This window comes from Sipha flava, unplaced genomic scaffold, assembly GCF_003268045.1.
Source record: "Sipha flava isolate LNK unplaced genomic scaffold, YSA_version1 180_pilon_pilon, whole genome shotgun sequence".
Lineage (NCBI taxonomy): Eukaryota > Metazoa > Arthropoda > Insecta > Hemiptera > Aphididae > Sipha > Sipha flava.
In genome coordinates this window covers 677,982-699,637 of record NW_020272187.1, presented here as the reverse complement: position 1 = coordinate 699,637, position 21,656 = coordinate 677,982, and the positions used below count along the sequence as shown (strand labels likewise).

Here is a 21,656-nt window from a genome sequence, read left to right as displayed (position 1 = left end):
ACCGCAGTCATTATAGATCTGGCAACATTGATTACAGGTAATGTAACGGTCCGTTACAAAAACGTACTGTCAAACCGTCAAAGATCTTTCAAATTTGAAAACATATCTAAAATCATTATTATACAGTGTAATCTTCACTTTTAAATTATTTAACCTATGTAATATGAATTTTATTATATTAATTTATACTTATAGTATTTTATTTCTATTATGTATTTTAAAATCAAGTTATTTTAATATCATTTACAAAAAAAAAAAACTACTGAATTACTATCATCCCATTTTTTGTAATTGTTTAATTGTTAAAATGTAATTAAAATTGAATTGTGTAATTGTTTAAAATAGGTATAATATTTAGTGCACATTAATAGTGTATCTTGTAATATCTTGTTTTGCGTACATTTTTTTACATATATTTATTGAAAAATAGATATATTTGATATATTTGCATATTTTTAAATTTTTAAATGCATATTTTTATGAAATTCTGATCATAAACATCTGAGCTCTAGTAATAACTATAATAATAATAACATTGATTCACTTTTATTTATTTTCCAAGTATAAAAATGCATTAATTTATTATTAAGTTAAACTTTAATAAAATTATCAATGAGTATTTTTTTTTTGCTCTGTCTTTCATGTTATTCACAACAGGGTACTGTGGCTAAATTGGGTCCAAAAAAAATTTGAAATCGCTGGATTATAGTACCGAAATTGACCGAATCAGCGTCTATACACATTATATTCGCTAGGTCAAATGACACATGAGTTCACTACACGTTAATCTATGGTTCACTACACGATATACTCGGCTGGTGGTTTAGACACGCCGAGTAAAATTAATTTTGGTTGTATTCGGTCGACCGAGTGAATAGAAACGTATTTTATTTACTTGCTCACTCATTTTACTAGGCCAAGTGCTGGCCGAGTACTAGTTCACACGGGACAGTGCTCGGCCGAGTACTCGTCACGTGTAAACGAGGAAGAAGTTCAGAGTAGCAAGCTGCACTATTACTAACTTGCGGCTGTTCTCCGACCGCCGACTGACTATTCCATCTTATAATATTTAAATATATAATACTTATCATGTGGTACCAACTATCAGTTAATATTACTGATGACAACTGATGAGATTCGGATGATTACTTTTATTTCCATTAACAAAATTCAAAAGCAATACAATTGAATATTAACATTTTCATTAAGATGCGTCCCAGTGGTTACTGGATATTTTGTTTGTAAAAGTTTTGTGCTCAATGCTCATGACTTGCGTTTAAATTAATTTATAATGTAATTTAATTTATAATTATTTAATTATGATATAAGAAAAATATATAATTGATTATCATTACGTATAATAAGTAATAACTGAATGAGTTTAAACTCTTTTTAATGTTGGTGAATCACACGAATCGGATGAAACACTCCTTTGACCGAATCAATTTATTGAATTGATTCGAATCAGTTTAATGATTAATTTTTCCCATCCCTAATACGCATCTGTGATAATGGGAACACAATAAGGTCTAACCTAACCAGTATTTGAGTACGCGCCCGTCATCTGTAGGCTGAATGTCGAACTACGAACGCGATCGGTTGGTATCAGTGTTAGAATTTCATAACGGTCGGTCAGATTTTCAGTTTATAGAATAATTGATGTTTTGCGCCTGCGCTGATGTTTGTAGTGTTGTTGGGGTGGTGTACTGGTGTTAAACTGTTAACTACTATATTATGATATTATTATTATATATACAATTTTTTTCTTATGTGATTTCTTATTGTATATGTCCAAATCATTTTTTTTTTTTTTTTTTGTTATTTTTTTTCAATTCTGTAATCCTGTATCATGTAATACGTTTTGAATGGTTTGATAGTAGTCACCGACGGATCGGCCCATGACTCCCGATTGATTCTATAATTACGTTATTTAAGTGCCAAAAGTGGTGAAGAGACCATGACATGAGAATTTAGCAAACTATCCGCGCTGTGTTTGAGAGGTACCAATAAACAATTATTACTAACCGTGCGTATATGAGATATTTCGTGCTATTATAGTTTTCCAACCATTGACTTATCACTAGTGTAGATGTTAAAACAACTTATGTTCAACGTTTAAATCAATTAATTGTCTACTAACCAGAAGTCTTTAATTTTTGACGATTAAAATATAATTTTTCATTCAAAACGCGCAATCGAGTTTAACTACAGATGGGCACTAATATTTTTGAAACTTGATTTATCATAAATTTCATGAAAAATGAATTGTAATGACTATTGAACCTTTAGAAACAAACATTTAACTTAACAATTGTATTTGAGCATGTATTTGTTGTTACTAAAATTATTTTTTATTACAGATTTAATTCAGCACATAATGGCTGAATCTAAAGAGCTGAATGATTTGGTTATCGATAATAGCCTAAATATTGATGAATTACAGACAGAATCAAATGTTCTCAATTCAGATGAAAATCATAAATCAATTGAAGTATCTAATTTAGATGATAATTTATTGAGCAGTAATAATACTGAAAATACAGTGACTCTTCTTTGCAATCAAGATTTACCTGATGATAAAGAAGTTGATTCTATAATTGAAACCAATGTCCTCAATTCTGATGAAAATCTTGAGTCAACCGAATTATATAATTTGGATGGTAATTTATTGAGCAATAATAATACTGACAATACACTGACTTCTCTTCACAATCAAGATTTACCTTATGACACAGAAGTTGATTCTATAGTTGAAACTAACATCCTTAATTCTGATGAAAATCATAAATCAACCGAATTATCTAATTTGGATAGTAATTTGTTAAGCAGTAACTATACTGAAAATTCACTGACACCTCTTCGTAGTCAAGATTCACCTTATGATACAGAAGTTGATCCTATAATTAAAACAAACCTTCTCAATACTGATGAAAATGATGAATCAACTGAAGTATCTAATTTGGATAATAATTTGTTGAGCCATAACGATACTGAAAATACACTGACACCTCTTCAAAGTCAAGATTTACCTTATGATACAGAAATTAATCCTGTAATTGAAACAAACCTCAATTCTGATGAAAATGATGAATCAACCAAAGTATCTAATTTGGATAGTAATTTGTTGAGCCATAACGATACTGAAAATAAACTGACACCTTTTCATAATCATGATTCACTTAATGATGCAGAAGTTGATTCTATAATTGATAAATCTATAATTAATAATCAAAATCTGGATTACAAAATTGGTGATATTGTTTGGGCTAGAATTGGGAAGTATCCATTTTGGCCTAGTGTTGTCTGTGTTGATCCAACATCAAACACTTATATAAGTAAGATTTATGGGTTTTTATACATTACTGCTAAAATTATTACTTTTAATATTTTATTTTATAAAAATAATTTAATGATTTTAGATAATTTAATTTAATTATCTATTAATATTTAAATTTAATATTTTTTTTTTTTTCAATATCAAATAATATAACTATTGAATATGCAATTATAACATACGTTCAGTATTTATTTTAATATACAACTTAGTAGGGATAAGATTTATCACTTATTCTATAATAAAATACAAAATGAATTAGGGCCAAAACATGTTAAATTCCATGTTATGTGGTTCTCACTTATTTACCATTTTTACCTTTTATTGAATATATTTTGAAATCCTCAGAATTACTTGTACTTTTTCTAACATTAACATTTATTTTATAATGTATTATTGAAATTACTTTTGAATAAACATCTGTTTTGATAAAATAATGCTACATTCTTACACAATATTTGTGCTATATCTAGTTTATTAGCAAACCTTTTTTCTATTTCATATATTTTTCATTATTTTTTAATCTATTATTTATGTACAATTAATAATAATTGGTTACAAAATTTTCAATTTTTGTTTGATGTATTATTTTCACTATAGGTCAACGGGTTAAGTACCTAACAGTTAAATAAACACCCAATTTTCTAACTTCAGATGAAATATAAATATATAATTGATTACTAACATTTTTTATTTATAGTTTTTAAGATTTCGAAAAAAAAAATCCTAATATAAATAATATATTTATAGTTTAAATTATATTTTTAGTAAATATACTTATATAGGGTTTAAGCTATTATATTTTATTTTTTAGATTTTTAGTTATAGAATGTACATTTTTTTTTTTTTTTTTATACAGAAGACAAAAAATTTATGATACACGTACGATTTTGTAATGATAAAGGTAGGCGTAGTTGGACAAGATTTGTGGAAAAATTTTTGGGCAAAAATGAGTTCTTTTTAAAATATCCTAATTGTTTTGTAAGTATTAAATTATTAATATGTTGTATTTCGTATTAAAAATACTTAACTTTAATGAAAAATGTTATTATTATTAATAATTATAGTCTACCCTTAAGTATAATAAAAAGTTATTGGCTACATGGGATTTGGCAATTGAAGAAGCTGAGCATTTATGTAAACTTGATGGGTAATATTTTAGATAAAAGTGATTACAACTTTTATAATTTTTATTTTGTTGTTTAAACTATTTCAATGATTAAATTTATTGTTTTAGAAAAGTTAGAATGATTGAGTTCTTCAAAACATTTTCTACAGAAAATGTGACTTGTGTAACTCCTTCTTCAAGTAATTCTTGTGAAGGTGCTGCTACTGTAAGTTTATATAATAATTTTAAAAATTTATTTATATGTCATTATAAAATTGTTTTCTTTTTAGGAATTGAAAGTATGCACATATTCAAGAAAAAGATCTCTTACCATTTCAGAACAAGGTAATGCTTTTAAACTATTTAAGACTGAAAACATTTCTGTGGATGGTAGTACATCATCAAGATCGATTGATATTTCTCTACTATCAAAATCGGATGACATAGATAGTACTCTTTCTGATATTTCTATGAACTCTGTTTATATTGAAGATGCATTAGGTTTAAAAAAACGAGGAATAACAAGAAAAAGAAGATCTACAAAAACATATCTGCCGAAAAGTTCAAATATTGATAAATATAACTCATCTGATTTAATTATGACTTCTCCAGAGTATAATGATGATAATATATTACCATATGATCCTGATAAATTAACAGCTACAACCATGACTTCTACTTCCACTCGAATGATACCCTTGCAAAGGAAACATGAAATTAGGTATGCAAAATACTAAAGTAACTATAATATAAGTGTATATAATGTCCTAATGACTTGAAAATTCAACGAAAGAAAAACATTTTGAGATATTCAATTGCTTGAGCATGTAAAAAATATAATATTTATTCTTCAAACATATTTAAAAAATTTCTTGAAACTAAGATTTAATTGAGACTATAAATACTAAATATTAAATATAATAAAATACTAAATAGTTACAAAGATGTTTTAAATCTATATTTATTAATAAAATAAAAATTAGTTTAATTGAAATTAATTAATAAAAAAAAATATATTTTGTTTTAAAAATGGTTAAAATTACTACATATATTTGTTAAGTAATGTTATACTTATGAAATTATTATGGAAAATATAAATTCTTGTTATTTATATATTTTTGTTCTATTTCATAAACAAAAATAATAATATTGTCTTTCTTATATTTTGTACTGTAGAATGTTAGAAGGTTATTATGAACAAGAAGATGAAATTTATTCAAATTCTCGCTATTCTAAAAGAAATGTAATTTCTAAGAGGTAAATTAAAATGCATAGTTATTTAAATATATAACTATAATGTGTATAAGTATTTTCTTAATTTTTTTTTCAGTTCATCTAATTCTAAAAAAACAGCAATAAAAAAACCCCGTCAAAGGTAAAATTTAAAATTATTTAAGTATTAATATTTGTGATGGTAATAAATCATATCAATTTTTTTGTTTTTTATCTTTTTATATTTGTTTAATTATTATAATTTTATTTTAGAAAATCAACTTCTACTAAAAACAAGAGTGAAAGTAGTCCAGAACCAGACACGGCAGAAAGTGAAGTATCATCTAAGAATGAAACATTTAGTTCAATTTATGTGGCTAGTACAAAAAACAAACAACTCTTTATAAAAACTTTAAAGAGAGCATGTGTAGTTTGTAAAAATATTGAAGATACTATAAAATGTATGGGCCCATGTCAAAGTTATTTTCATAAAGAATGTTTAGATAAAAGTGAAGAAAGATATCATAAAAGTGAACCCAAGATTAAGATAAAAAATAAAAAATATGGACGTTCTAAAAGACAATACACAAAATCTTCAGTTAAAAATCGTAACTCTGTTACTTGTGTTCCACAACTAACAAAAAACATAAATGATACAGATATTGATGAATTAAATGAGAAAGATAATACAGTAACTAAATCTTTGAATGGTTTGAAGTCATTACCTAATGAACAAGGTGATCTTGGTGAAGAAATTAAAGTGCATGATCTACTTGAACTGAATAAAACTGAAAAAGATAGTAAAATTATTATTGGTAATGTACATGAGATAGAATTGAATGAAATAGAAAATTTATCTAAAGAATCAATTGAAGAAAACAGTGATCCTCCAATTATATCTACAGATTCATCTGTATCTAAAGAGAAACTATCTAAACCTGATTTACAATATTTATGCAGCTTATGTAGAGTTGATAAAACTTACTGTTATATATGTGGATTAGATATTGAAGATTCTGGACAAAGGATTGCTTGTAAAATATGTGAGTTATTTAAAAATAAAACTGAAAACATTAATGTATTTTAAAATTTTGAGCTAATTGGATAAAGTAGTAGTTTTAGTAATTTAATTAAAAAAAAACTAAATTATTTTATCTAGTGTATTAAATATTCTAAAGATTTAATCAAGTTGATTTTAACTTAAATTTAAAATACAACATAATTTAATATTTTCAATTTTAATGATATCAATTTATTTTTGATATTTTTAAAATGTAAAGATTATATAATTAAAGTTAATAATCAACATTGTCCATTTTTTTTTTTTTAATTTTATATATCATTTGATATTCAACTTGAATTATTTTGCATTTTAAATGTTAATAATATTGTAATTTAAGTATCATGTGCTAGGTCAAAAGTAAATATATAAAATATAAGTCTTTTTATAATCTTTAGCTAGTTGTGGAAAGTATTATCATGAAAACTGTTTAAGAGATTGGCCCCAATGTCAATGGATTCAAGGATCAAGGAATAATATACGAACTGTGATCTGTCCACATCATGTTTGTCATTTGTGTATTTCCGATAATCCTAAAAGTTCTTGTCAAACTCATTTTCCTGCTGAAAAATTATCTAGATGTATTAAATGCCCAACAGCATATCATAGAAGTAATTATATTTCAAATAACCTTTAATTTTTAAAAATTATTTTTATCTATCCTTATACTAATTAATATTAACAGGTGAATATTGTTTACCAGCTGGTAGTGAAGTTTTAACTTACAGTGATATTGTTTGTAGCAGGCATTTTGAACCACTTAAATTGCAAAATTATCATTATAATGCTACTTGGTGCTTTATTTGTACATTAGGTAAGTATAGAAGATGCTGTTTAAGCTTACTAATTAATTTTAGCTTTTATAAATACATATATTATTTTATAAGGTGGTGCATTAATTTGCTGTGATCTGTGTCCTTCTTCATTCCACATAGAATGTTTAAATCAGAATCCATCAGAATTTGTATCCGGTTTTACTTGTGAAGAATGTCAAACTGGACGATATCCATTATATGGTGAAATTGTTTGGGTTAAGATAGGCAATTATAGGTATGATTAATTATTTTCATTGATGTTATATTATGTACCTAAATTACTGTACTTTATATGGATTTACATTGTTGAAACACCAAAAGTATATTTATGTTATTAATGTTGTATATTATATTTATTTAGAATTCATTAACTAATTATAAAATTATTAAATTACTTATTTTAGTATATATTGAAATATTTAAAATAAATCTAATTATTCGTTAAGTTAGGTTGTCTTAATGATAAGGAAATTCCATGGATAACATAAAAGAGGCCAATAATTCATACATTAGTTTATCGACATTTTATAATTATTTAAATATTTACATTTTTAATTTTCTATAAAAAAAATTGGTTAATTGGCTTTGTTTTATTGTATCATAATTAATTAAACGTACATAATATTAAAGGGATAATTGAGAGTTTAATGTTTATATGAATTTTTATTGAATTATTTTTTATTTATTTTTTTTGATGACATTTTTATCAAATACATTTATTCTCATAATTTTTTAGACATTTTATATTTCTTAAATATGTATAAGAAATAATTTCTTCAAATAATTAAATTTGTTCAGATGGTGGCCTGCTCAAATTGTTTTTCCAAATCAAGTTCCTGATACTGTTAACGCAATAGCACATTCTGTGGGGCAGTTTGCTGTACGATTTTTTGGATCATATGATTATTATTGGGTGAATCGTGGCCGAGTATTTAATTTTCATGAAGGGGTAATTGAGTGAAACATTTCCAATAGCCATAATTTATATTATTTTATTTAAAAAATATTTCAGGATGATGAAAATATCTTAACTAAAAGTAAAATGAAGGTTATTGATCAAGTATTTCAAGATGCCATCATAGAAGCAGCTCAAGCTCATAATGCTTACATTTTAGATAAAGACAAAAATGATGCTATAGTAGCAAAAAAATATTCAACAGTATGTTTTACTTCTATTTTAAATTAATCACAATTTATCCTTGACAAATAATTAACTGAATTCTAGAGGCCTCCAAAATTTGTGCGAATAAAATTTAACAAACCCTTTGGCAATGTAAAAAATATGGAATTAAACACTAACACAATGACTCCTTGTGAATGTGACTCGACCAAGCCAAACCCGTGTGGCCCTGGTTCTGATTGTATAAATAGGTATTTGATTTTAATTATTTTTGTAATTTTTAGAATTCTTTTACATTTTATAATTTATAGAATGCTCATGTTTGAATGTCAACCACAAATTTGTCCGGCTGGAGACAAATGTAATAATCAGAGATTTACAAAAACCATTTATCCTAATATGGTTCCATTTTTGACTAAAGGTAGAGGCTGGGGTCTGAAAACTTTAGAAGATATTAAAGAAGGTATATTGAAAATATTTATATTTTTGTAATAAATTTTGATTAATTGATTATCATGATTTTAGGATCATTTGTAATTGAGTATGTTGGTGATGTTATTGATGAAGAAGAATTTCAAAGAAGATGCTTGGAAATGCATCAACGAAATGAACAAAATTATTACTTTTTAACAATAGATAATAGTAGAATGATAGATGCTGGACCAAAAGGAAATTTATCCAGGTAAATATAGTTTTCTTAACATAAAAAATAAATATATTTGAATGAAATGAACTAACATGTGATGTAAAATTTTAGTATAAATTTTAAGACCATAAAACTATGAATTATTAAAAAATTTAAATAAAAATATAATGACTATAAAATATTTGATTGTTTTAAAATAAATAAATATTGCATTCTATATTTAAGTATAATTATTTAAATTATATTGTTAATTCATTTTACAATTTAATAATTTGCCATGTTGTGTAAGAACCTAATACTTCAGGTTTAATGTTAATTTAAATATTTTTAAATAGGTTTATGAATCATTCATGTGAACCAAATTGTGTAACACAAAAATGGACTGTAAATGGAGATACTAGAATTGGACTTTTTGCTTTACATGATATTCCAAGTGGTACAGAGCTGGTATTTGATTATCGTTTACAAAGTTGCTCAGGAGTTGAGAAAAAACCGTGTCAATGTGGAGCTGCTAGATGTTCTAAATTTATTGGAGTCAAAGTGGTAATTTTTATTATAATAAAATGTTATTATTTTTTTATTTAATTAATAATTATTATTAACTAGATTATTATTTTTTATGAAATTTTATAGGAAGAAGAAAAAAAGAAAATGGTTTTAACAAATGATGCTGAAAAATCTAAGACTACTACAAAAAATAAACGGAAACCATTAAAACTAAAGGTAATTCAATATCAGTAAATAATTTAAAGAAGTAAAATAGGGTTTTACATTACATAAATTATTAAATCTTAATTTTGCTATTTTTAGTCTAATTTTATTTATTTTTATTGCCTAGGACAACATTTCGGATTCAGAAAAGTCTAAATCAAACAAAGTAACTAAAAATGATCAAAACATTTCTACTGCTGAAAATGAAGTAATGATGAATATTTCTAATTATTTTCATTATGTTTATTATTATGATTGATAATTTTATTTAGGTTAATGTAACCAAAGTTGAAAGAGATGATTCTAAAAAACCAAAAAATAAAGCATCCGTTAGAAAACTGTCATCTGTTATAAAAGTACTTATTAATTATTAATGTATAAAGAATAATTTAAATCTTATGTGTATTTATTTTTTATATTTATTTTAGAATGAAAATTCTGTACTCACAGACTCGCCTAATACTATTCAAAAGAAATGGAAAAATTCAAATAAAATAAGCACCAATATAACCAAAGTATGTAGTCGTGTAATAATTTAAGAAACTTCCATTCTACATATTTTTTTAAAAAAAAAAGAAAGTTTATTACTGTCAATACTTAATTGTAAATTTACTCAAATAACTCAAAATGTTAAATAGTCTCTTCATAAAATTGGAACATAAAAAAGACTTGTTTTTACATATATATATATATATATATACGGATTGGGTAATTTTTGGTTAAAATATTTACTTTTTTTATTTTATTAAGGTATTGCTTTAAATAAAATAGTTGATTTAAAATTGTATTTCAATTAACTAAATACATTCCATATAACAAGTATTAATAATAATTTAAATTCTAGAAGAAAATTACAATGAATGTACACATTTTCTATTATGTTTTATGTAGACAGTTAACATAAATCTGTGGTTCCCAGTCTATCTAGAGTTATTAATCAATTAACAATTTATCAGTTTTTAATTAATTGGGCTATTATTATTTTTTGAATAATTACATAGAATTAGATCATTGCTATAGCTAAACTATGTTGTATGATTATATAACATATGTGTGTTGTTACACGCTATCGTATAGTTGATTCTCAACTGTATAAAAAAAATACCATTACAGTATACTATCATACTATCACAGTGATACATAATAACAGTATGATAGTATGGTATGTAATACTTTGATATCACAATATTAATATTATAAAACTAAACTATGTTAATATAGACCTAACTTCATTGAAATATTTTTTCAAATTTAGTTTATGAAATGGTACAGATCTGTGGACTGTTTGAGAACCACTTATTAGACTATAATAAATGTAATTAACAATCCTAAAAAATAAATGATTTCATTTTTCTTATTCTCGATTAACCTCAAATATGATCTGACTAAATTGTGTAAATAAATATTTAATAATTAGATTTAATGGTGTAAATACACTTTAGTATTGCTTTCATATTATTATGTTTTTTAATGCAATGTAAGTTGTGATTTGATAGTTAAGAAGAAAAACACTATTATTATAATTAATTTATATACACTTGTTTAACATAATAATAATTTTAAATGATATTATATGTATATTACTTTAATATTTCTATTCTAAACAAATACATTAACTAAAAATGTTTATTCATTATTTCTTCGTTTGGTAAGCTGTCCATCTATTTTTGTTAAACTCTTGTCTATGTTGATATGATGCAGTATATTTTATATACAGAATTGATGTAATAAATTAATATTTAACTCTTAATATTACATTTTTTATAATTTTTTCTCATTTGATATTCAGTTAGCTCATAAACCATTTGATTACCAAGTTAGGTTATATCTTTTACATATTCAACAGTAAAATCATGTACATAATCAAAATGATTTTATTTTATATCTATATATTTTGTTGAAAAAATATATATTTAACAACCTTTCAATTTTTTTTATAAAATTATAAATAGCATAGGTTTTTCATAAACAAAAAAAAACTCTTTACTTAGAATAATTTAATTAATCAACTATCACTCAATATTTTATGAAGTCAACAAATGTCAATTTCATGTTTTTGGGTTGGAAAAATTTGCTGTCAGTTAAAAAAGAAAACTAAAATTGTTTGTTCTTCAACTTCTCTGTGACAGATTTTATTATTTTTTACTTTTTGACAAAATAAAATAAAAATAAAAAATGTGTAAATGGTTACTTGTAAATTATTATATATACAAAATTTATTTTCCAAAGGCTTAATATAGTTTATATATAAACTATTAGTTTATTTATTTAGATTAATAATTTATTATATAAGATTATTTTTTTCTGTATTAAAAAAAATATATTTATTATTTACTATTTCACTATTTACTGTACAAAAATTGTATGTGGAGAAGTGTATTTAAGTTAATCTATGATTATAAATTCTTTTAGTTTATTAAAGATGGAGATTTATGAAATAGATGTATTAAAAAAAATTTAAAAGTTGAAGTGCTAAAATTAATAAGTATTGATAGTATTAATTGTATATAATTTTAAATTATTTATAAGAAAAATACTTAAAAAGTGATGATCAGTATGATTATAGATGAATATTAATTTTGTTATCAAATTTTTTGGTCAAAATCCAGTGCTAAAGTGAAAGTTTCTAAGTGAAAGTATTACGTTTCATAATATAACATGAATTATCACAAGGACAAAACAACATATTATGTTTTTACATTTTATATTTCCTTCAGTTAAATAAATATAATTTTTATTTTATTTATGTGTTAATAATTGAACAATAAAATAAAGAAAATAATTAATTCTAATTTGTTAAAAATATTCTTAAATCTCAATTTTAATAGTATTTTCAGCATGTTTAATTAAGTTCTAAAAATTAAAATTTCTATCTGAAGTTAATTAATATTTTATAAAAACATATTTTTCTATACATATATATGCTTTCAAATTTAAAAAAAATAATATGTAATAGTAATAATGTGTTATTTTATACATTTTATTTTGATTAAAATAAGTTCTATTAAATCTTTTTTGTAATTAAAATACCATATACATATTCTTTGATTTTAGTGGCAATTACTTTATAATTTGAATCGGGTAAATTTAAAATAATAAAAAAGTAGATGTCTAACTATGCATCATTTTTTTAATGACTAACATAATAATTTCTATTTATATCTTTAAAAAACAATTTTTTTGTTTTCAAAAAAATTGATAACAATAATTTGAATGGACTATGTATAGTTAAGGTATCTAATAATAATATTTTATCTTTAATATTTTTTAGTTTTAGTTAATATTTAATATATTTTCCATTTTATATATGTACATTTATTATTTTTAGGTTGATAACAATGTTAATTCTTTGGAACTTGAAGAAAATATTAAATCAAAAAGAAAGTTAAAACATACTTTATCCACACCTTCGAGAAAACAATTTATTAAAGTATGATTTTATTTGATAAATAATTTATTTTACCATATTTTGTGCTGTTTAAATTTTTTTGATAATCATCGAAAACTTATGTTTTAGTTACTGTACAAAAAAGACTAATATATTATGTTTTAGTGTTCACAAAAATGTACCGATATGTTTACTACTTAAATACATTTTTACTATGTATATACATTTTTAATTTAATATTGTTTAATTTTACCGAAACATACTGAAACATTGTTTGTATTCATACCTTTTTTTTTTTTTTTTACTTGTCAACAATCATTATGTTTTTTTATTTATATGATATCAATTACTTTGATAATTGCTCACTTATTATTTTATGAACTGTATATCTTAGGACTTAAGTTTAAGTATCAATTTTTTTACATTTTTTTTTTTATAAAACGATTTATTTAAAAAAAAAATATGATTTTCAGTCTCATACGGAATTATTAATTGTTGTCATTTTTTCTTATTTATTATATTACTCTCTATCCATGACTAATATGTCGACATATATTCAAAGAAATGCCTACTATATATATATATATATTATAGTCTTGTTAAGATTAAACTAGTTTCTAATTTATTAAGTTATTTTAATTTTAAATTAAATTCAGCTAATGTATAGAAATAAAATGTATACATTTATAGAAATAAAATAATAAAAAATAAAATAAAAGTTATAAATGATTAAATGGTTAATACTTGTAAATTAATATATAAATTAATAAACCAATAGCTTATATAAAGAAATAAGTAAATAAATGCTTGCCTGGATTATGATATCTGAAAAAATGACCAGTTTCAATTTAAAAGTTTTCAGTTACTTATAAAGTCAATAAAATTGCAACTGAATATGAAATTAAATAATATAAATATAAAGTCTTCCTTCATTTTTTTCAAATTCATTCGTGATTTTATTGACTGTATATACTTGAGGGATGAATTTTTAATTTGAAACCAGTCGTACTTTACAAATATAATAATACTTCAGCCTTAGCATTTTTTTCTTTCTATATATAAACTATTTATTTATATATATTTATAGTACTTGACATGAACCATTTATAAAAATTATGTTAAATTGAAATCCATTGTATTTATAAAATATTATAACATCAGATTTATACAAGATGTTTATAATTTTAGGATTATTCATCAGATACAGATGATTCAATCGTAATGAAAAAAAAACGAAAATGCAAGCGTTTTAAAAAAGTAGGCATAGTATATTTATATTTTGAATAACATTTAATTTTAAATTATAATTTTAAAAAATATAATTCACAAAATGACAAGTATTCAATTATTAAATTTGCGTTTTTAATTTAATTTTTGAAAAGTTACATTTCAAATTTTTTTTTTGCCAATTTTCCCACATTTTTTTATGAGAAGCAATTTAGAATTTAATTATTATTTTAATTTATTTTTCAGAAGAATGTAATCAAAACTGATTTATTACCACTGCCTAAAAATTTGACTGATTTATCAACAGCTACAACATTGTGTTTATCCGAAGGAAAAGTAAGATAGATTCTAAATTATTTGGACTTAAAGAAGATAATGATCATTAATTATGATTAGGATAATGTTGCTGGTTTAAGTATTGAAGAAGATATGAAAACAAACGAATCAATAAATTGTATAAAGGATTTCAAGAAGACTGAACAAAATCATGAAGTATTAAAAACTGTTGGTGTAATTATTTTTTAAATTTTTTGATTCTGCTAACTAAAGTATCTATATAAAGAATAATGTTTAATTTTTATCGATAGGCCGATGTGATCAAACCAGATAAATGTACAATAACTCAAGAAAAATCTAGACATAGTTTAACTAGATTGGCCAAAAGCAGACATTCCTTTTTATCTAAAGTAAGTAAAAAATTATCTTTATTAATTATTTATAGTGGCCAGATATTAAGTCAAAACTTGCTTTTTTTTATGTTTATAACAATGCTTGGAATCAATGCTTGACTTGGAAAAAAAATATTAAAAGTACTCTGATGACACATACAAATGTTGTGTCCCTAATTCAAAACTAATTAAAAACTGAATATAACCATGTTCATTCCAGGGGCATCCTCCGAGTAGGAACGGGCAATTGCCCTAATGAATTTTTTTCTTCAAATATTTATTTTTTATTATTTATACCGTACTAGGAAATGTGATTACATGAATACATTTTGTGTCCCCTATAAAAGGGCCTGTTGACACCATTGGTTTATATTCTTATGGCACCCTTAAACATGTTATATCACAAACCAAAAAATATTCCATAATTTATTATACTAATTTATAAACTGTAAACCATAATCTTAATATATAAATAAAGTATGCCGTGACATGGTAAATGTCTATAAGCCATGATGCATAATATATATTTTAGTACCATCCACCCACTTTTTTTCTCTAGTTGACCATTTTTTAAATGTTTTTATAAAACATAAATTAAAGAAAACTAAAACTAAATGAATGAAGTACCTATCTTATTATCTCCAAAATTTAGTTTTAACAAAAAAAAAAGAAAGTGAACTAGAAGGGTTCTATGTTATGTCAATAAATACTCACTTGTGTATGCTTACAAATTGTTTAATGTTAATGTTTGACTATCATTTATCATGTTACATTGTATCAATAACTAATATTACTTAGGTATACATTTATAAATGGTTTATTTTTTAAAAAAATATTAATTTTATCCTAGAAAATCAGATATTTTAGTTATAAATCAGTACTCAGTCCCCTGCATTCCTCATTAATCAAGCACTGGTTGACAATACTATTCCTAATTTATAATATGTTCCAACAGTATATAAATCATAATAATTGCTCTGTATTTTATATTTTATGGTATATTTAAATAGTTTTTCTTTAAATTTAAGTATCATTTTCGCCTTATTTTCATTGGGAATGTTAACGATTATACCCACAAAGATTATACTTTTTCTAAATTGAAATTCATCTTCAAACTTCCAACTTTGACTTAAATTAAGTCCATAGTTTATATTTTCTTCATTTTGTAGAACATATTTTAGATATTTTAGATTATAATGCATTTTTATGTATATTTTCATAGATCGCTTATTTTTAGGTTTATCATCATTCTGATTCTAATTATTACCTAGCATAATACTTTTATATAAATAATTTAAATTAATATTTAAAATTAAAACTTAGAACAAGTGCAGTATTGTAAAAGTATAATTATAAAATTTAAATTATTCTATAGGTGTATTATAACTAGGGCTTGGATGTTTATGAAATTTCATATTTTTTTCTATTTATCTAATTTAATGCTAACCTGGATACAAATTTAATTCATGTTCTACTGAATCAAATAATAATATTTTTATTTTGCATATTTTATGGTTTTGTTTTCTAATTACATATTTTGGAATTTTAAAAATAAAAATACATATTTCAATATTTTTTTTTTTTAAAAAACAATTGAAATTAACGATCTATACAATTAGTTCCATAATTTGTAAATATAAGTTTTATAGGACGTGGTAACTACAACCTACCACACATTGACGTAAAATATAAATGCTTAATTAAAAATAAATTATTTTTGACTTATCGTGTTTGTTTGGGATTATGGTACCTAATAAATAAAGCTCGGAAGTTGATGACCGTAAAAACATTAAAAAATGACCTATATAAAGATGCAAATATGACATAAAAATGACAAAAAATGTCCTTAAAAAATGACAAATATTTATTTTAAATTAATAAAAATACATTTTATTAAATATATTACTCTATTTTACTATAACATTCTATATAAATTTATCTAAATTTATCAAAGCTTACAAATTACTCAAAAATCAAAATCATTGCATTGAACAATTAAAGCATATTTAATATTATCAAAATTAAATTAACCACAATTATCTGTTTATAAATATTTATATTTGGAAAATCTCTCCACGTTCACTAAAGTGATTGGGAGAGGCTAACGAACATTAACCGACTAACACTAATAATGTAATAAATAATAAATAATAATGTAAATTAAAATAAATAAAACTTAATACAAATTTAAAAAATGGGTTTTAATTTTTTTGTGTATAATTTGGTGTTTTTATTGGCTAAAAATGAGATATTTAATAATTTTTAGCGCATATTTTGATTGCATATTTAGCAATTTTTTAGTACTTTAATGTATTCATATTACAGTAGTTTTTAGTGCATATACACCCGAGCCATAATTATAACATGTTCTATCTTTAAAGCTTTAATATTAAATTTAATGTTTGACATTTCATAAGTAAACTATATTTAAGTATATATTCACATTGTAATAATTAACAACCTTTATATTAGAATTTATCAAAAGATTATAAAATATAAATATTAATTTCTCTAAATAAAAGTAAATTATACATTTTATTTATTTTAATTTTAGAATGATACTAATAAAGATAAAAATGAGCAGCCTATTTTATTCCCTAAAAGAAGAAAATTCTCTAAAGAAAAAAAAAACACTACTAAAGTATCAAAAACCAAACAAAAATGTAGAGAAATAGTATTGAAAACTATTGAAAAGAAAAATAAAATGAACAAACAGAGCTTACTGTCCAAAGCTTACTTCCAAAACGATTCTTGTTTGGTATGTGGCAAGGGTCAAACAGAACTAGCATGTAAAAACAAAAAGTGTCCCAGAGTATTTCATCTAAGTTGTATGAACAAAACTAGAATTGTTAAATGTGAGTATATCATACCTCACTCATGAATTTTGTATTTTAATAACTGTCATATTCTATTTCAGCTGGATATATTTGCCCATCTCATTTTTGTTCTGTATGTAATAAAAGAAAAGTAGTGGCAAAATGTAAATTTTGTGTGGAATCTTTTTGTTCCTCCCATACAAAAGGGAATATATTTAAAGATCCACTGGGTCATGGGATGCTGTGTACTACTCATCATCCTAGTAAAGTAATTCAATGCCCTCGATTATTAATATAACTAAAAAAAAAAAATTCTTAATTTCTAATTTAACTTTAATTTTTGTTTTCATAGAAATCAATTCCCCCTGCAAGTATTGCTACTTATCAACCTAATAAAGTATGTAAATTACTCATTAAACTAAAAAAAATAAGTCAATCATACTTCATAATCTAACCTAAATATATATTTCTATAGCAATCAATGCCTCTTGCAAATGTTCCATTGACTCCTAGCCTGAACAGTCATGGTACAAGTAAAATAAACACCATCAATAATAACCTTGAGCCTGTTGATCTTATGGATTCAAACCTTGATGCAGTGATTACTGAAACTGTACCAGATGTTGATGAAGGTCAGTTCGATATTGATATTGATGAAATCAATGAAGAAGAGTACACATTGACACAGGTAATCAAAGATGAGTGTGATCGAGAATACATTCATATTGGTGGATTTAATGTGTGCAATATGTCAGACCTGGCCTCTGATCAAGTAGAAGAACATCTGAGACCTGTTGATACAGATGGTGATCTTTTTAAGCCATCATCAGCCAATGTTGTTATTGACATAGATTCAGCATCGGCATTGTATCAGCCTACTGATACTGTTCAACTAGTGTCTATTGCCTCAGAAAATAAAGATAACCACAACTATGCTAACATACAGTTCGTACCTGATACTAGTCAAACTAAAAACAAATGGTTAGCTGCTGAACCTTAAAGTTTACTTGGTACTCTTACTTTTAATATTGAATTTATATTCATTTTCTTTCAAAAATTGTAGTTTTTTAAATTCTCTTGTTTACCTTTTTATTTTTTTTACCTAATAAGTAATTTAATTGTTTTGACTAAATGATTGCTGATTAGACAATATTTTCCTTTTATTTAATTTTAATTTAAAAACTAATCAAATGTTGACCTCTTAAAGTTGTCTAATTTTTAGGTTTTACCATGAGTTGTTAAAGTTTGAAATATTTAAATATTATATTTAATGATAAATATGCTTTATAATATATTATTTAGGTAATATATTTTGTATGATTAGGTATTCCGCTATATGTGATTTTCCTTATTGGATGTGATGTATTTTAATGTGTTGGATTACAAATGTAAATATATTAATCGGAGTTAAATTTTATAACTTTTTTTTTTGTATCTATATATATTGTATTTATTTAAAAAATATTTTTCAAACTAAAATGTATTTAATTAACTGTGCACGTCACTTCTAAAATATTGTTTTAGTTATCACTAAAAATATGTACTGCAAAATTGAATATTTGTTTTTACCATTTTGCTTTTTATACTGGATACTGGTGGTGGATATGTCTGAAAAAACACTCTACTTAACCCAACATTTTATGGTCCAGTAACATTGTCATATTTATAAAAATTTGAAAGCAATGAGTGAATCAAATTCATTAGTTATTCATGCCGTCTTGGAATTTAAGTAAATACAAATTTAAAATTGTTGTGAACTATTGTTTAAAATTAAAAAGTATTTTAAAAGATAATTTTATTTTTATTATTAAAAAATTGTATATTTTAACTAATTTAATTAAGCACTTTATATTTACATATTACAGTTATTCTACTCGTCAATGCATTAAAAATATGGGACAATAATTAACAAATTATTTGATGTTCAAATGTTACACATTCATATTTCCAAAAAAATATTCTATTTGAATAAAAGTTTTAATTAAAATTGTTTTTAGAATCATTACAATTTAGTAACCCCCCTCCCCTATTGAAATTTCTACATACTCAATGGTTTAATAAGAAATAGTATATAATAATAGTATATAGTGTATTTTAATATTCTATTATCTTCAATATACAAATTTTATAGATTATATAATATACCTATAATGTATAAACCTTACTATATTATATTAACAGTAATGTGTTGGTATTGAGTTAAACTATAGTTATAATAAGAGAACAGATAAAATAAAAAATGTTGGACCTCCTCCCCCCCATAAAAAATTCTTAGGTACGCTCCCGTCCAGATTAAAACATAGCTAAAAATTTAAAAATGAAGGGAACCAAAATAACAGCCATCATTACAAATGTTATTGGTGCAGCTATTTTTTAAGTGATACGAGGATTTTATTGAAGATACAAAAATTTGATTACTACAGTACGAGAATACCTGTTTGAAAATCTGGTAATCCTGGACCAATGTTAAAACCAATTGTTCTGTATTTACTATTTAAAGTACATGTTCTGTAAAATGTTCATAAATAAATTTATAAATCATAAGAATATTTTAATGTTTTATAAATGTAATATAATAATCCAATACATAAGGTATAAAATTAAAAATTTAATTTAATATATGAAAATCTATAATTTGTTTATGAAAATTCTATTTATTTAGTTTGGAAAATCAGGTTATCAGCTATAAATAACAATACACTTCGTTTCTATTCTATGGATAATTATCAATTCTTAAAATATTGTGTATTTCCAGAAATACGGTATGTATGTATATGTATGTGTGTGTGTACATCACCATAATATTTATATAATATTTGTAAATTAATATTTTAATAAATATAACTAATGTTTTTAGTGTCCAATTTATATTATTAATTAAATAAAAATTTCAATAAATTACTCTTATGGTAAATTGGTTAAATAATAATTATTTCATAGTCTTCCAGTTTAATATATATATTGTAAAATTATAAATCCCTTCCTATATCGTGGGTTATTCCTATTTATGAGTAGATTGTTAAATTAAAATGTCCCTCCCTTGAAAATTTTCCTATGGGCGCCCTTGCTTAGGTGTACGAATACAAATAATAAAATATAATAAATACATTTTAAAACCACTGATTTGCAAATTTGAAACTTACTTTAAATATTCAATTCTCGTAATCTTCTCATTTATGTATTCAGTCATACAATTTTCCAAGTATTTGTTATTTCTTTCCAGTTTACTAATAATTTGCTAGTCAGCGCCGGCGGAAGGGCAGGGCAGAAGGGGCAGCTGCCTAGGGCTTCGACATTTTAAGGGCCACACGCCTTTCATGGCATTTTATAATTTTTAACCAGTCATTTACCGAATCGGTTTTAGCGTTTCGCTAAGGTTAAATTAATATAAGGAATCACCTGTTCAAATAAAAATAGATTGTTTTGAAACTCCATATACCTCTTATCTAAATAATATTAAATTATTGTTTTTGAAATGTAGGTCGAGAAATGCACTGCGGACTTTAGTCTTACTGTTAGAAATGTTACCCCAGCGGTCCTTTTCTTGCATA

General features: G+C 23.7%; 1 protein-coding gene across 4 annotated transcripts; it reads left to right on the top strand.

The window, feature by feature from the left end:
- Window positions 1-1,699: 1,699 nt before the first annotated feature.
- Window positions 1,700-19,350, top strand: LOC112680773. Of its 4 annotated transcripts, none has more exons than XM_025550964.1 (31): window positions 1,700-2,000; window positions 2,361-3,335; window positions 4,194-4,315; window positions 4,402-4,484; window positions 4,572-4,668; window positions 4,733-5,163; window positions 5,619-5,699; window positions 5,773-5,817; window positions 5,928-6,697; window positions 7,113-7,325; window positions 7,400-7,528; window positions 7,602-7,764; window positions 8,328-8,478; window positions 8,542-8,688; window positions 8,755-8,900; window positions 8,961-9,112; window positions 9,175-9,331; window positions 9,631-9,838; window positions 9,929-10,018; window positions 10,134-10,214; window positions 10,279-10,362; window positions 10,435-10,521; window positions 13,335-13,436; window positions 14,583-14,651; window positions 14,868-14,957; window positions 15,018-15,125; window positions 15,209-15,307; window positions 17,844-18,144; window positions 18,207-18,373; window positions 18,458-18,502; window positions 18,581-19,350. In XM_025550964.1, exons 2-31 carry the CDS (start codon window positions 2,378-2,380, stop codon window positions 19,103-19,105), a joined length of 5,901 nt encoding a protein of 1,966 aa, XP_025406749.1. In that variant the 5' UTR covers window positions 1,700-2,000; window positions 2,361-2,377; the 3' UTR covers window positions 19,106-19,350. The 4 variants fall into 4 exon arrangements, with proteins under 4 accessions (XP_025406749.1, XP_025406746.1, XP_025406747.1 ...); XM_025550961.1 differs by having other exon boundaries at window positions 15,018-15,131; XM_025550962.1 differs by having other exon boundaries at window positions 1,700-2,026; window positions 15,018-15,131.
- The last annotated feature ends 2,306 nt before the right edge of the window (window positions 19,351-21,656 follow it).

Bases quoted from the DNA above. Each gene is read 5' to 3' on its own strand.
- LOC112680773 (XM_025550961.1), top strand. From the start codon at position 2,378: ATGGCTGAATCTAAAGAGCTGAATGATTTGGTTATCGATAATAGCCTA. The intron at 5,164-5,618 runs GTATGCAAAATA...TTTGTACTGTAG, and splicing joins CAAAGGAAACATGAAATTAG to AATGTTAGAAGGTTATTATG. The intron at 15,132-15,208 runs GTAATTATTTTT...TTTTATCGATAG, and splicing joins AAGTATTAAAAACTGTTGGT to GCCGATGTGATCAAACCAGA.